General features: G+C 42.9%; 1 protein-coding gene across 6 annotated transcripts; it reads right to left on the bottom strand.

Moving 5' to 3' along the window:
• Window positions 1–3,146: 3,146 nt before the first annotated feature.
• On the bottom strand, window positions 3,147–11,907 carry LOC130497610 (uncharacterized). Of its 6 annotated transcripts, XR_008936609.1 has the most exons (5): window positions 11,816–11,907; window positions 11,488–11,718; window positions 10,999–11,057; window positions 8,542–9,918; window positions 3,147–3,384 (listed from the first exon to the last, which is right to left on the bottom strand). XR_008936609.1 is itself a non-coding variant. In XM_056990550.1 (4 exons), exon 4 carries the CDS (start codon window positions 9,916–9,918, stop codon window positions 8,806–8,808), a length of 1,113 nt encoding a protein of 370 aa, XP_056846530.1. In that variant the 5' UTR covers window positions 10,999–11,057; window positions 11,488–11,718; window positions 11,816–11,907; the 3' UTR covers window positions 8,372–8,805. The 6 variants fall into 6 exon arrangements, 2 of the variants coding, with proteins under 2 accessions (XP_056846530.1, XP_056846531.1); XR_008936610.1 differs by lacking the exons at window positions 8,542–9,918; window positions 10,999–11,057; window positions 11,488–11,718; window positions 11,816–11,907 and adding exons at window positions 3,949–4,007; window positions 4,438–4,668; window positions 4,766–4,926; XM_056990550.1 differs by lacking the exon at window positions 3,147–3,384 and having other exon boundaries at window positions 8,372–9,918.
• Between the last annotated feature and the right edge of the window lie 5,635 nt (window positions 11,908–17,542).

The raw sequence follows: 17,542 nt of genomic DNA, 5'->3' as shown, positions 1-17,542 counted from the left end.
CCGAATTATGATCCAATTCAGTCATAAAACATAGGTTATAGATATGTATTCGTTCTAAACATTTTCACATATAGTGGTTGATATAAGGTTTTAGTTGTCAATTGATTAACCTAAACCTTTGTCTAGTTAGCTATGATTCATTTAGCTAAGCTTCTTGATCAATTAATCTCAATACTAATATGTATTAAGAACTTAACTTTTATCTAGTTAGCTATGATTTATTTAGCTAAGTTTCTTGATCAATTAATCTCAATACTAATATGTATTAAGAACTTATTAGTCTTCTGATACAGTAGATTAAAACTTCTTTCAAACTTAATCACTCGAAAAATAGCGTGTGTTGATTTCTTGTTACCAATACTGATCACTATCAGTATCTGTTTGTATCCTGTTGTGAGGTCTTCCAATCAACAAAACAGAGATCTTAGGATGCTTTTAGCTGACTATCGGATCACTTTGAGAAAGCCAAGGTACTTGTCAAAACTCCTACTAGGTAAACCTTTAGTTTGTCTGATGTATGTACCTTCTGAATCTTGACTTAACTAACTCTCTTCTACAATATCTCGAATAAAATGGTACTTATTTGCGATATGTCTAGTTTGGTCATGGTGTACACCATTCTTTGCTAGGAAGATAGCACTTTGGGAGTCACATTTGAATGTAAATAAATCTTATTTGAATCTAAATTCTTCGCATATAACTTTTATCCAGATGCCTTCTTTAGTAGCTTCAGATAGAGTCATATATTCAGCTTTCGTAGTAGATATATCAACTTCTTGTTCTAAACATGATCTCCAACTAATCGAATTGCCCCCAACTTTGAATGCATATATGTTGACATTGATCTTATTTATCCAAATCTGCAGAGTAATCTGAATCTGACAATTCTTGTATGTCAAATTTCTCTGACTTTGTAAACGTTAGCACACATTAGAAGCCCCCTAAGATATACTAGGATCCATACTACAGCTACCCAGTTATTCTTCATGGTTTTGCCATGAATCTACCAGCCAATCCAATGGCATAGCCCAAATTTGGTCGTGATCTGACCATTGCATACAGTAGGCTCCCTACTGCATTTGCATATGGAACTGTATCCATCAGCCTTCTCTCTGTTATTTTTTCAGCTAGTGTTAGACTTCTTAATTTGAATAGAGAATTACTAGGTGTGGCGTCTGCCTTACTCTCTTCCATGTTGAATGTTCTCAGAACTTGTTTGATATATCTTTCATGTGATAGCTATGGTACCTCATTCTTTTTATCTCGCTTGATATCCATTCAAAAAATTCTGGATGCTGGTCCAAGATCTTTCATCTCACACATCTTGTTCAAACTCTTCTTTAGACTGTTGACCTTTTCAATGTCTTTACCTGCAACAAGCATGTCATTAACATTGAGTAATATATAAAATATATCAGTCACATTCGTCCCCTTAGTATAGACACACGGGTCCTTTGTACATTGTTGGAACCCTTCTGACTTCTTGAATTCATTAAACTTCTTATTCCAAGTAGATAACTTTCTCAAGTAGACATACCATTCCCTCTTTTCCTTTCTCAATAAATTTCGCAGGTTTTTCCATGTAGATAACTTCCTCAAGGACACCATGCCAAAAAGCTGTTTTAACATCTAATTGTTCCAGCTCCAAGTCATAATTAACCACAGTAGACAACATGATCTTTATTGACACATGTTTTACCACATGCGCAAATATTTCATTGCAGTCTACTCCTTCAACTTGTGTATAGCCCTTAGCTACCAGACGTGCCTTGTACCTAGGTTCTTTGATTTATGAGATACTTTCTTTTTATTTATAGATCCACTTAGAACCAATTATCCTCTTCTTGTCTGGTCTAGGAACAATCTCAAAAGTTTCATTCCTATCAAGAGAAACATTTTACTCTATCATAGCTTGCTTCTATTTTTTTAAGTGTCTACTATTCTTTGCATCAGCTACTGTTCTCGGTTCATCCAGCTCAATGATGCTAGCACATGACAGGGAATATGCTATGACCGAATCACCATCCTCATATCTTGATGGAGGTCTGATTAACCTATGATCTATATCTCTTGCTAGCACATAATCATTTAGGTCTAGGTGTTTGTTCCAAGTTGTCTTTCTCGGGTTCTTCTTCCTTTTCAGACTCACTTGAAGACACTGAGCTTTCTTGTTCGGAATCAGCCCCACCTTGACCAGCAGAATCTGCATTATCAGAATTAGCTCCACCTTGACTAGTGCTTAACGTATAAGTACCTTGAGTTGATGGTACTTGTATTAGCTCGGTTCTAAAATTAACTTTCTTTGTTTTCTTAAGTTTTCAACCTTCTGTTACGAATCATGAAAAAAAATTTCCTCATCGCATACAACATTTCTGCTGTTAAAGCACTTGCCATTTACCGGTATCCACTCTATAACCTTTGACTCCTTGATGATATCTTAAGAAAATCTCTTTAACAACTCTATGACTCATCTTGTAATGTGTTATGTTAACATATGCCAAACATCTAAACTGTCTCAAGTGACTGTTATCTACCTTAAAACATCTCCATAACTCCTCTGGAATTTTAATCATTAGTGATGCATTAGAAGATCGATTTATAAGATACACTGCAGTACAAACAGCTTCAGCCCAAAATGATTTTTCAATCATAATGATTCTGCCAACATACATCTTATCTTGTCAGCTATATAGTCTGATTCATTCTCTCTGCCACCCTATTTTGCTGTGAGGTGTAAGTACAAGTTTTGTGTCATTTAATTCCAGAATCACTACATAGCTTATCCATCTTAACATTGCAAAACTCACGACCATTATCTATTCGAAAATATTTCAGCTTTTTCTTTTTTTTATGTTTTCCACAAGAGAGTTCCATTATGAAAAATTCTCAAGTATCTCATCTTTGCTTCTCAAAAATCTGATCCATACTTTTTTAGAGTAGTCATCAATGAATGTGAAAAAATACATACAGCCTGATAAACTTGGCTCATTAAAAACTGAGAGCCCCAAAGATCACTATGAATATATTCAAGTATCTCTTTCGATGTGTGTCTGACTAAATGGAAACTTTGTGTGACACCCGTCACTCTCGAAAATCCGATAATAATAAAATATCATAATAATAATAATAATCTCCATACATAATATTCCAAAGTCAACATCCACGTCATCACAATATCATAAGGTCAAATCCGTACATAACGATAACATCCGAAATATAGATAACGACATAAATCCGTAAGTCCGAAAATACGAAATAACATAAACGATAGATAAAAGCCCGAAGGCCTAAAAGTAGATAACGATAAGAGTGATAAAAGCCCAAAAGCCCAAAAGCACTCAAAAGCATCCGTCCAGTAGAATCACTCCCGCTCGGCGGTCTCACCTGAAAGGGGAAAGAAGGAGGAGTGAGCAACAGGGGAGTCGCTCAGTGAGGTATGGGATGCTAATCCCGAAATTCATGGACATAGACATAGCATTACGGATAAAAATAATTTAATCTTAATACGTACAAACACGGTACCTAAAGTACCCAAACATAAAACAATGGTCCTAGCGAGCCGCGCACTCGCCGCCCCTAAAGGGCAAACAAAAAAGTAAATCAATATACTCCACTCGAGATAGTGCTCGGACACCGCCCTTAGACGTTTTATCGACACTTCCAGGTTACGGGCCAGCCGGTCGACTATAGCTGGCCGTAACCGCCACACACAGTCCGGCATACAGAATTACGTCTCTGTATCCGTTATAAAAAGTCCTAACTAAGAAAATGCATTAAGTGAGGCAATCAACGTTGAACCATCTAACACCCTAGTTCCGGTTTAAGCAATCAACCTAAACTAAACAAGCAATGACAGACTCGATTTCACGCAGACGGAACATATTAAAAATAAATTATATTTATTCGAAATCCTAAGTCGGGTACGAGAAGTTCGGAAAGAGCCCTCACCTTAGAAAATGTAGAGAAGTGGTATCTATGAACTCCAGATGCTCAAATAGACTCCAAATCTGAAATCAGGGCGAAATTTCGGGTCAGAACGCCCTTCGAACGGGCGAAAACGGGTCTGGTCAAAGCCTACGGAAAAGTCAACCCGCTGGTCAAAGGTCAACCCGGTCAAACCTTGACCAGAAATCAATTAAACTTAACCGCCCGGTTTACTCTATCCTAAATCGATTTCAATTGGACCGCCCGGTTTAACCTTAACCGAAATTAAATTAATTAATTAATTAAATCGACCGGTTTACCCTAACCGAAATCTAATTAATTTTAACCAACCGGTTTACCCTAACCGATTCGCAATTAATTTAAACCAGTCAAACCAACCGGTTGACCGAGTCACCGAGTTGACTCACCGAGTCGACTCGGCCGAGTTGGCGAGTCGCCGGCGAGTCACCGGCACCAGTCACCGGCGGCGACGGCGGAGGGACGGTGGCTTACCGGAAAAGTCACCGGCGGCGGCGGCGGTGCGGTGGTGACGCGGCGGCGGACTCCCGGCGGCGAACTGACGGCGGCCGGGCGCGGCGGCTCCGGCGAAGAGACGGCGGAGCGTCTGTTTCACGCGCGCGCGAAGGCTGATCTTCTGGAGGCTCGTACGGCTTCGTCTGAGCTCCGATTTCGACGATTTCGGTGGCTATGGATTCGTCTCGTCGAGAGGAACACGATGATGGTCTTGCATGCACGAAATACTCAGTGGTTAGGAAGTTATGGGTGTTTTACTAAAACGGCCGAAATGAAACTTAAAGATCATGGCGGTTTCCGGCGTTACCTAGGGCTGCGATCGGTGGTGATGAGCTGGGCGTGATCACGGCGCACGGTTACTCCGGTGACGAGCTCCGGCGACCCTCCTCCTGAAATTTGATCACACTCCCCTTAGCTCACTCTCTCTCTCTAACTCTTTAATATCTTTTTTTTTCTTTGTTGCTGCAAATGGAGGAGAAACCAAAGTAGAGAGGGCTTTTTATAGAATTTACCTTGGGTAATTTCGATTGGGCTTGGGCCTGAGCGGGTTTGAGATAGTGGGCTTGGGTTTGGGTCATTACAATTCTCCCCCACTAACACGGAATTCGTCCCCGAATTCGAGACAGCAACTGACCGTCCATAATATCCCGAAACAACTCTGGATGGTCAATCCTCATTTGTAGCTCGGGCTCCCATGTCTCCTCCTGGATCCCGTCTCTCTCCCAACGAACCTTGACCAACATGGTCATCATTCCCTTATCTGTTTTCATTTGGCGATCCAAAATCTCCACTGGCGTACACGGCGCACATAAATCTTTGCCAAGGTCACTTGGTGGCTGCTGCAAAATGAGCTCTGGCTCTCTAACGACTTTCCTCAAAACGGAAACATGAAACACATCATGGAAGTCTGATAACTCTGCTGATAACTTCAATCGGTATGCAACTGCTCCAATCCGCTCCAAAATAAGAAATGGTCCCATGTATCTCGGTTTAAGCTTCTTTAGCTTCCGAGTCTTAGATCCTCCCTGAAACGTTCTCATTTTCAGGTATACCAGGTCGCCAACCTCAAACTGCAAATCTTTTCGCCGCTTATCTGCATAACTCTTCTGGCGGTCATGGGCTTCTTTAAGCCGTCTCTTGAGCATCTCTACCTGCTCTACCGTCTCTTGAACCATTGCTGGTTCTATCTCACGTCGCTCCCCAACTTCTGTCCAACAAAGTGGAGTGCGACAAGGTCTACCGTAAAGAGCCTCATACGGTGCCATCTTAATGCTCGAGTGATAATTGTTGTTGTAGGCAAATTCCGCTAAAGGTAGATACTTTGCCCAACTTCCTCCCCAATCTAGAACGCAAGCTCTCAACATATCCTCTAAAGTCTGAATAGTCCTCTCGGACTGACCGTCGGTCTGCGGGTGGTAAGCTGTGCTCATATGGACCTTCGTCCCAAGTGCCTTCTGAAAGGCTCCCCAAAATATGGACGTAAACTTCACGTCTCGATCCGATACAATGCTGACTGGAACTCCGTGCAATCTCACAATTTCATCGATGTAAATCTGCGCCAATTGACTCGCTCCATCGTTCTTCTTAATCGCTAAGAAATGGGCTGACTTGGTCAATCTATCCACAATTACCCATATGGCATTCTTCCCTCCTGAAGTAGTCGGTAACCCCAATACAAAATCCATAGTCACCATGTCCCATTTCCACTCCGGCAACGGCAGGTTTTGCAATAACCCGCTAGGAACCTGGTGCTCAGCCTTCACCAACTGACAAGTCTGACACTGCGATACAAATGTAGCAACATCCTTTTTCATACCCGGCCAATGATAATAACGCTTCAAGTCTCTGTACATCTTAGTATTCCCCGGATGAATAGAGAAACGCGAGTGGTGTGCTTGCCGTAAGATCTCCTTTCTTAACAGCTCATCACTGGGAACACAAATCCGGTTCCGGTACATGAACATCCCACTCGATGCTGTATGATATCCAACACTCTCGATCTCAATCTGCTTACGCAAAGCCTCATCTGCCTCCTGAGCTTTGCGTATCCTCCATAGCAAATCTGCCTGCTCCACGGCCTCGAGACCAACTGGCTCTCCGTCTACAGAAGTGGCACACAATCTGAGACTAGCTAGCATCCCAGTAAACTCCTGAACTTCTCTGGTTACTGAAACATCACTTCTGCGCCTACTCAAAGCATCTGCCACCTGATTGGCTTTCCCCGGGTGATAAGTGATTTCCAAATTATAATCTGCTAATAACTCCATCCATCTGCGTTGCCTTAAGTTCAAGTCCGTCTGAGTAAAAATGTACTTCAGACTCTTGTGATCTGTGAGAATCTTCACCTTCTCTCCATACAAATATGATCTCCAAATCTTCAATGCAAAGACAACGGCCGCTAACTCCAAATCGTGCGTAGGATAATTAGCCTCGTGTGGCCTCAACTGTCGTGATGCATAAGCAATGACCTTACCCTCCTGCATCAATACACATCCCAATCCAGTACCTGATGCATCAGTGTAAACCTCGTATGGAAACCCTGGCCTCGGGAGTGCCAAAACTGGCGTCTGTGTCAGATGTCGCTTCAACTCAGCAAAACTCTCCGAGCACTCATCTGTCCATTCAAACTTGACGTCCTTGCCCGTTAACTTTGTCATTGGCTTTGCAATGCTAGAAAAACCCTTGACAAAATTCCTGTAGTATCCTGCTAAACCAAGAAAACTGCGGATCTCTGTCGCACTCTTAGGTGTCGGCCACTCTGAAATAGCTTTAATCTTTTCCGGATCTACAGCAACTCCCTCTTCTGAAACGATGTGACCCAAAAATCCAATCTTTCTCTGCCAGAAACTGCACTTACTCAACTTAGCAAACAATTGATGCTCTCTAAGCTTCCCCAACACAATCCGTAAGTGTTCAGCATGCTCTTCTCTACTCCGAGAATAAATCAAGATATCGTCGATGAAAACGATCACACACTTATCCAAATGCTCGCGGAACACATCATTCATTAGCTTCATGAATGCTGCAGGTGCGTTCGTCAACCCAAATGGCATCACAACAAACTCATAGTGTCCATAGCGTGTACGGAAAGCCGTCTTCCGCACATCGCCCTCAGCTATGGCAATCTGATGGTACCCTGACGCTAAGTCAATCTTAGAAAACCATGAAGCTCCCTGCAACTGATCTAACAACTCATCGATACGCGGAAGTGGATACTTATTCTTGATGGTAACTTTGTTCAACCCTCTGTAGTCGATACAAAGCCTGAGACTCCCATCCTTCTTCTTCACAAACAATACTGGTGCTCCCCATGGTGAAGTACTCGGCCTGATAAGACCCTTATCTAATAATTCCTCCAACTGCTTCTTCAACTCAGCCATCTCTGCTGGAGCTAAACGGTAAGGAGCTCGTGAAACTGGTTGTCCCTGGTTCCACCTCGATTGTAAGAACATCACTTCTAGCTGGCGGTGGCCCCTTTAAGGCCTCAAAAACATCTGCATACTCAGAAACCACTGGAATATCATGCAGCTCCTGCTGATCATCATCATTAACCATCGAAATGGTCGCCAAAAATCCTTCAGCTCCTTTGTCTAGTAAATCCTCTGCACGTAACATGGAGACGATAGAAACCCCTTGATATGTCTGGGCTCCCTCAAATGTAATCTTCCCCTCTGCTCTTGGAATACTAACTCTTGCTTCCGGGCAATCTAATACAACTCGATGTCTCGTCAACCAATCCATCCCAAGTATGACGTCGTAGAAACTCATCTTCATCTCCGTCAAATCTCCAAGCAAGTCAACTCCTCCAAGCGTAACTGGTACATCACGATGAACTCCGATTGTTCCCAATCTCTCTGTCCGGCGGTCTGAATCTGCTTAGCCTTCGGTTCGAAGACACCTCGGAAAGACCACGACTTGACCAAACGCGGGCTCACAAAACTGTGAGAAGCTCCCGAATCGAATAAGGTGTGAGCTGGCTCACCTCCAACCGAAACCAATCCTACACGAGATTTTTACTAACTACAAATGATAACCACAAAACCAAAATACTGAAAACACAACAAGTCTGAATAAGAAGCATACCCGCTATCGGCTCGGCTCCCTGGGCATCTCCAACCGTAAACACACGTGGGGCGATGGCTAGGCGCTTCGGTGGTGGTGGAAGCGCTGCATTGCCCCTCCTGGGACAATCTCTGACGAAATGACCCGTCTGGTTACAGCCATAACAAAACTGGTTTGCCGCTACTGGTGCTGTTGGCGCGATAATCTGCCCGACTGGTGGCGCATCCAATGGCTTAACCCGACAATACCTCGCAATGTGTCCTAGCTTACCGCAAACAAGGCACCTCACACACTGCCCACTATGACTGCGGTGGCAACGAGGACATCTCGGTGATCCCGAGTGGTCTCCTGCTCTCCTCTGGACTCCGGAGCTTTTCCAGACTTAATCTGAGCTGCTCTAGTAAGCTTCTTCTCTTCTGCCAAACCTTCCTCCTGTTCAGCTGCTTTCTCCACCAAATCTCCCAATCTCTGGTAAGTAACAACACGGCATCTGTTGCGAATATCCACTCGCATCCCCTTCAAAAACCTCCTGATCAAGTCTTTTTCTGTAATACCACCTCCAGCAAATCTGCGAAGTTGGTTAAACTTCCGCTCATATTCTCTTACTGACATCTCCCCCTGGCTTATATGATCAAAATCACTCTTCTGCTTATCCATAGCCTCTTCCGGAAAGTACTTCCTATCAAACTCCCGGATGAAATCTTCAAAAGTAAGCCTCTCGAGTCCATCATGATCCAATCGAATTCCTTCCCACCAAACAAGAGCATCTCCACGCAAGTACTGCATAGTCAATCTGAGAGACAACTCCGGTGGACACTCAATAATCTCCAACTTCCGCTTAAGCGCTAACTTCCAATCGTGCGCTGCTATGGGATCTATTGTCCCGCTAAAATGCTCCATATCCATGTCTCTCATATGGCGCGTCAATCTGTAGAATGTCTCATCATAAGCCTGGCGAACCTGGGGTCGCGGTGGTGGTGGCGGTAGATCCTGAACACCCTGAGCAAACTGCTGAGCTGGAACATGCTGCAATGGGACCTGAGGAAGGGGAACCTGCTGATCGGGAATCTGATGATCCTGCTGAGCCTGAACTGGTGGAGCCTGCTGAACCTGAATCTGCGGACCTTGCTGTACATGAACCTGAGGACCCTGCTGAGCTGCAGCCAACTGACGGGCAACCTCCTGTGCAGCTACTCGGGCAGCCTCTTGAGCGGCTTGCCTGGCTGCCTCCTGAGCAACCTGCTGAACTGCCTCCTGAGCAGCCTGTCTAGCAGCATCCTGAACCATCTGTCTCATAGCCTCCTGGTCAACTTGAGGAACCGCGGGCTGAACATGCTCATCCTGAGCCTCTCTAGCATCTCTGGCGATCTGGGCACGAGTAGCTCTCCTCGGCGGCATCTGAAAGGAAGACAAATCTGTTAATTTCTGCTGACAATTTAAAGGAGTGTACCGAACGGAGAGGTGCTATTGGTTTTTATTTTTTAAAATACCCAAACCCCAAAAATATTTGAAAACCGATTAAAACCGAATAAAAACCGAGTCTCCAAAAATCGCCATCCCGGGACAGAACCGGGACGGAACACGGCTCTGATACCAAAAACTGTGACACCCGTCACTCTCGAAAATCCGATAATAATAAAATATCATAATAATAATAATAATCTCCATATATAATATTCCAAAGTCAACATCCACGTCATCACAATATCATAAGGTCAAATCCGTACATAACGATAACATCCGAAATATAGATAACGACATAAATCCGTAAGTCCGAAAATACGAAATAACATAAACGATAGATAAAAGCCCGAAGGCCTAAAAGTAGATAACGATAAGAGTGATAAAAGCCCAAAAGCCCAAAAGCACTCAAAAGCATCCGTCCAGTAGAATCACTCCCGCTCGGCGGTCTCACCTGAAAGGGGAAAGAAGGAGGGGTGAGCAACAGGGGAGTCGCTCAGTGAGGTATGGGATGCTAATCCCGAAATTCATGGACATAGACATAGCATTACGGATAAAAATAATTTAATCTTAATACGTACAATCACGGTACCTAAAGTACCCAAACATCAAACAATGGTCCTAGCGAGCCGCGCACTCGCCGCCCCCTAAAGGGCAAACAAAAAAATAAATCAATATACTCCACTCGAGATAGTGCTCGGACACCGCCCTTAGACGTTTTATCGACACTTCCAGGTTACGGGCCAGCCGGTCGACTATAGCTGGCCGTAACCGCCACACAGTCCGGCATACAGAATTACGTCTCTGTATCCGTTATAAAAAGTCCTAACTAAGAAAATGCATTAAGTGAGGCAATCAACGTTGAACCATCTAACACCCTAGTTCCGGTTTAAGCAATCAACCTAAACTAAACAAGCAATGACAGACTCGATTTCACGCAGACGGAACATATTAAAAATAAATTATATTTATTCGAAATCCTAAGTCGGGTACGAGAAGTTCGGAAAGAGCCCTCACCTTAGAAAATGTAGAGAAGTGGTATCTATGAACTCCAGATGCTCAAATAGACTCCAAATCTGAAATCAGGGCGAAATTTCGGGTCAGAACGCCCTTCGAACGGGCGAAAACGGGTCTGGTCAAAGCCTACGGAAAAGTCAACCCGCTGGTCAAAGGTCAACCCGGTCAAACCTTGACCAGAAATCAATTAAACTTAACCGCCCGGTTTACTCTATCCTAAATCGATTTCAATTGGACCGCCCGGTTTAACCTTGACCGAAATTAAATTAATTAATTAATTAAATCGACCGGTTTACCCTAACCGAAATCTAATTAATTTTAACCAACCGGTTTACCCTAACCGATTCGCAATTAATTTAAACCAGTCAAACCAACCGGTTGACCGAGTCACCGAGTTGACTCACCGAGTCGACTCGGCCGAGTTGGCGAGTCGCCGGCGAGTCACCGGCACCAGTCACCGGCGGCGACGGCAGAGGGACGGTGGCTTACCGGAAAAGTCACCGGCGGCGGCGGCGGTGCGGTGGTGACGCGGCGGCGGACTCCCGGCGGCGAACTGACGGCGGCCGGGCGCGGCGGCTCCGGCGAAGAGACGGCGGAGCGTCTGTTTCACGCGCGCGCGAAGGCTGATCTTCTGGAGGCTCGTACGGCTTCGTCTGAGCTCCGATTTCGACGATTTCGGTGGCTATGGATTCGTCTCGTCGAGAGGAACACGATGATGGTCTTGCATGCACGAAATACTCAGTGGTTAGGAAGTTATGGGTGTTTTACTAAAACGGCCGAAATGAAACTTAAAGATCATGGCGGTTTCCGGCGTTACCTAGGGCTGCGATCGGTGGTGATGAGCTGGGCGTGATCACGGCGCACGGTTACTCCGGTGACGAGCTCCGGCGACCCTCCTCCTGAAATTTGGTCACACTCCCCTTAGCTCACTCTCTCTCTCTAACTCTTTAATATCTTTTTTTTTCTTTGTTGCTGCAAATGGAGGAGAAACCAAAGTAGAGAGGGCTTTTTATAGAATTTACCTTGGGTAATTTCGATTGGGCTTGGGCCTGAGCGGGTTTGAGATAGTGGGCTTGGGTTTGGGTCATTACACTTTTTTGTGAGCTTTGCCAAAGACACATTTTCACAAAAATCCAAAGTGTGCTCTTCTTTAGAAGTAATCTCCTTTAACCAATAGATTCATGTTCTTCAAACTCATATGACCTCATCTGAAATGTCATATGTTCGTTAGGTTTGTTTCAGTTCTAGCCACTGATAATTCACCTTTATTGATATATCCTTGTAGATAGTATATCTATCTTGGTATTTTCCCGATAAGACTTTCTTTCCCTCACGATAGAAAGTGATAGTAAAGTCCTCCCCCTTCGTATTTGCGGCCATTCTTTTCCAGTTAACTATAGGAAATAAGATTTCTGCCCATGGATTGCATATATCTCTCGTCGCTTAAGATAACCGGAACTCCTTCAGAATTTATGATCTCAATCTTTCCAATGCACTGACTTCACATTAGGTGTTATTACCCATTAATACTTTGCCACCATAGACTTCCTTGAAGTCAAATCATACTTCCCTTTCAGGCATGATATGGAAAGTACATCCAGAGTCCATAACTCATTTCTTCATAGGATCCTGTGTGACACCCCCGATCGTGTGACCGGAAATGACGCGGTTGATGTTCTCTGATGGTTGATCCGAGGTTCTCGGAATATATCCGATCACCTTAGACGAACAACCAAATAACACAGACACTCCTATCAGATATCACTCTAGGCTTTTCGACCCGATAAGGCAATATTCGATAGTTAGTTCGTCCCGGACAAGGACTAATATCATATGAGAACTCGTGATTTACAAACATCTTTTATACATTATTTATTTACTTTAAACATCTTACAAACCGTTATAGTTTTATCATGCGGCCTATCGCCCAACAACGTTTTAAGTAAATATACATTAAAAGGTACGTTTCAGCGGCCTATCGCTCAATTAACATTTTGATCATATCTTTAAGTTTAAGTGATTACACTAAGTAAACACTACAAGGTTCATAAAGATTCAGAGACTTTACTTCTAACTAAAATAGTTCAATCCCATTTAGTCATACACTCACATGTGATCTATCACCACATCCATCTAGACTCACCTAGAGATTAGTCTTGAAACTGGCTTCAACAAGACTGAAGTTGCACTTGAACAAGGCTGAACAAACCTGAGATTGAATAAGGTTCAGATCGCTTAAGTATTCGCTCGTCTACTGTCCCAAAAACAGAAAGTTTGGTTCAGAACAGCAACAATCCTTCAAGCTAAACAACTTAGATCAATTAATTTCAAGCTGGTTCTACTCATGTAAGTCAAATCAGTTCAGTTCTGATAGGTTTGGTTCAGGACATGATAAATTCAGCTCAGCTTAGGTAAAGACAGTTCACATCAGTCAGCTAGCGGTTTATACAGAAAATTAATTCAAACCGAGACTAACAAACTGAACCATTACAACTTCTTAGACAAGTGATCCAGCAAAGAGTTGAGCTAAACACGAACTGTTCTGATCAGAGACTGACTGAGGTAAGGAGATGAAGATTACTCAAAATCTAAACCGTTAGATGAACTCAGATAGTTCTCCTCTCCAAGGTAAGTTTGCGGCAGAACTGATCAACAAGAAAGATCAAGGTCTGATCATGATCTGAACTCAACTAGGTCTAGGGTGGTTTTATTTAAAAATCTCACCTTCTGATCTTCTTCACAAAAGCAGACTGATCAATGATTGAAGATCAATTGACCAGTAATTTTTCTTGATTTATTTTTCTGAATTTTCTCAGTTTTCTCTTCTTCTTTCTCTCTTAGTTTTGTCTGAAAATTCTCTGTTTTTTTTTGTCTACAGAACGGGGGAAACAGGTGAAAGAGAGACTTAAGTACTTCCGATGTCCTTTGTCTGAGTGTCCAGCTGAGGGACTTAAGAAGGAGAAGTATGCACAGCCAGCAAGCTGCTTCACCAATTTCAGAATCAGCTGCTGTCTTTTCTTTCACCTGAAGAAAGCTCCAGCCCTTTCATGTGCTTGTCACATGACAACTTAAGAAACAAAGCAAGCAGGCAGCTTATGATTGTCATATGCCATTACTGAAGAAGCTAGGCAAGCAGGCAGGTGCATAACATGTGACTTAATATTGAGCAAGCAGGTTGGTGAAGGACATAACTCATTTGAAATATTATTTAGGAAGCTGGTCAATAATTTAAATAATTTTTCAACTAGTTTTTTCATTTCTCTCAGCTCCCGGAAATTCTTGTCCAGCTTAATTTAAATTCGACCAAATATTTAAGACTCGACCAAAACTATCAAGGGAAGGTCTTTCGACCACAAGACAGTCCCATTGAGACATTGATTTACCAGGTCGATTTTTATTTTAAATTCTGGTCAAACCAACTCCAAACTTGTCGAGCGAGATTTTTCTCGACCAAAAATTCATTAGTTTGTGAGCGTCTGTTACAGGAAAAGAGAAGAGAGGAGAAAAGACACGTGGAGAGAGAAGAGTGGAGGAAGAGGCAAGTTGTTGAAGGTTGTTACGTGGAAGGAAGAAACCAATAAAAGAGTGACGCGTGTCCTATTTCTAGTGGACGAGTTCTTCATCTCGTCGAAGTATAAAACAGAGTGTTTGTTACGTTTGTTGATTCATTCAGAAATTGAGATTGTATTTTCTTCTTGAACCTTGATACAATTCTGTAATTCTTTTGAGTTCTAATTGGGAAAGATCGTTCTATCTCGGGGTCTTTTGCAACTGAACTACGATTTGGTGTTTGTTACGAATGGCGAATCGATCTATCAAACGATATGCGTTTATCGTTATCAAGTGGTATCAGAGCCGTCGCATCCTCGGCATCGACAGAGTTGATCGGAAACAGTGGCAGAAACAAGATCACAAGCATCGTTGAGAGAATCGATAGCACGCGAAACAGAGACGGCAGCGGCGTCGCGTTTCGAGGCGATTGAGCAAGCGATGGTGTTGCAGAACGGACGAGCAGCACAGATGGGAGACAATGTTCGAGAGATGATGGAAACGATGAAGGCATTGATGAATCGGAATCCATGGAATGCTTCGACGAGCGGTACAGCTCACGAGCGGGAAGAACCTCAGGGAATAGAGAATGAGGTCACCAGAGTTCATCAACAAGGCTATCGTCGTAAGTACAATGGTATGACGCGACTTACGAAGATAGAGTTTCCTCGATTCGATGGGAGCAAGATGAAGGAATGGTTCCCTAAGGCGGAACAGTTTTTTTTATTTATGAAACACCAGAAGATTCCAAAGTCAGTATTGCTTCTATGCATTTTGATGGTGACGCAGCGGCATGGCATCAAGCATTAGTACAGGAAGATGCGGAGGCTTTGATTTTGAGGAATTGGAGAGGATACAGAAATAGACTCAAAGAAAGATTTGAGGATGTGCTGGATGATCCTATTGCAGAATTGAAGGAGCTGAAAGAAACAAAAGGAATCACTGAGTATCATGCTAAATTTGAGTTGATAAGAGCGAGATTAAGAATGCCTGAAGAGTACTTGTTGAGTGCATATTTGGCTGGGTTACGTTTGGAAACACAGATGCATGTGAGAATGTTTCATCCAACGTCAACTCGTGAATGTTTAGTATTGGGAAGACTTTACGAGAAAGCTCATCCAAGAAAAGAAGCTAAGAGCAATTGGTTTCAAAATAAAACTCAGGCTAATCAGCAAAAAGGGATCATCCCATTGAAGAAAGAAGAAGGTGCTAAAAGTAAGGAAGAAGAGGTGAAACAGAGGGGGATACAAAACAAGCTGAAACCGTTCTTATCACAGGCAGAGATGAGTGAACGCAGAGCTAAAGGACTCTGTTACTACTGCGATGAGAAGTTTACCCCTGATCATTACTTAAAGCAAAAGAAAACTCAGTTGTTTGACATGGAATGTGAAGAAGAAGAAAGCTTTCATGAGGCAGTAGAAGACGATGAGGATGACGATCAATATCAGAGAGAGGCACAAGCAAGAATCTCTATAAATGCTATCTCTGGTATTACTGATTATACTACAATGAAGGTGCTTGGGTATCACGGGAAGAAGAAGATTTATGTCCTCATTGACTCTGGATCTACACACAATTTTATTGACACCAAAGTTGCAGAGATGTTGGGTTGTCAAGTAGAAGATGTGGGAAGAAGGAAGGTAGCAGTCGCAGATGGTAACAAAATTGCAGTGAGTGGCAAGGTTACTGGGTTCAAATGGATTTTTCAAGGACAGCTATTCATATCGGATTTCATGGTAATACCACTAGGCGGTCATGACGTGGTGTTAGGAGTTCAGTGGTTAACTCCTCTTGGTCCTATCACTTGGGATTTTGAGAAACTTGAGATGAGGTTCACATTTGAAAAACGAAGAGTATTGTTGACTGGTATTAAACCAGGGTCAGTGAGAGAAGTGAAGTATAAGAAGAAGAGGCAACTGCAAGATGATTCTGATATGCAGTTACATATGATATATGCCTATGAAGAAACAGAGGAGACTCCAATCAGTTTGCGAATGTTGGAGGTTAACAAGAAGCAAACGGATGTAGTGAGTGATATTGATCGTTTGACTGAAGAGTTTGCAGACATCTTTCAAGAACCTAAATCTTTGCCACCATCTCGACCGAATCATAACCATAAGATTGTTCTGAAAGAAGGAGCTGAACCTGTTAACCAGAGACCTTACCGATATGCAGTTTATCAGAAGAATGAGATAGATAAAATGGTTAAGGAGCTACTGCAATCAGGAACAGTTCAACCGAGCTCAAGCCCTTATGCATCTCCAGTGGTGTTGGTGAAGAAGAAAGATAACACTTGGAGGTTATGTGTCGATTATAGGAGATTGAACAACTTGACAGTGAAGGACAGATTTCCGATTCCACTCATAGAAGATTTGATGGATGAGTTGGGAGGTTCATCTGTCTACTCAAAAATTGACTTGAGAGCAGGATATCATCAGTTGAGAATGGAAGCAAGTGATGTCCACAAAACCGCTTTCAAGACGCATAGTGGACATTACGAATATCTGGTAATGCCGTTTGGATTAACAAACGCTCCTGCTACATTTCAAGGATGGATGAATGACGTGTTCAGAGATCATCTCAGAAAATTTGTTCTCATTTTCTTTGATGATATCTTGATCTACAGCTCATCTCTTGAGGAACATGTACAACATCTAAGAACAGTGTTTGAGCTGATGAGAGCTAACAAGATGTTTGCTAAGAAGAGTAAATGTGCATTTGCAACATCTCGTGTGGAGTACTTGGGTCATTTCATCCAAGCTGAAGGAGTTTCAACTGATCCAAGCAAGATCAAAGCGATAGAAGAATGGCCTACTCCTCAGAATTTGAAGAAGTTAAGAGGGTTCTTGGGGTTAGTTGGATATTACAAACGCTATGTTAAAGACTTCAGTATCATAGCTCGCCCAATGACAGCTTTAACAAAGAAGGATGCTTTTAAGTGGAATGAGGAGGCTCAAACATCGCTACAACAGTTGAAGTATGCGTTGTGTCATGC

Source organism: Raphanus sativus, chromosome 7, assembly GCF_000801105.2.
Source record: "Raphanus sativus cultivar WK10039 chromosome 7, ASM80110v3, whole genome shotgun sequence".
NCBI classification, from domain to species: domain Eukaryota; kingdom Viridiplantae; phylum Streptophyta; class Magnoliopsida; order Brassicales; family Brassicaceae; genus Raphanus; species Raphanus sativus.
The sequence above is the reverse complement of the archived record's forward strand: the minus strand, read 5'-3'. Positions and strand labels throughout refer to the sequence as shown.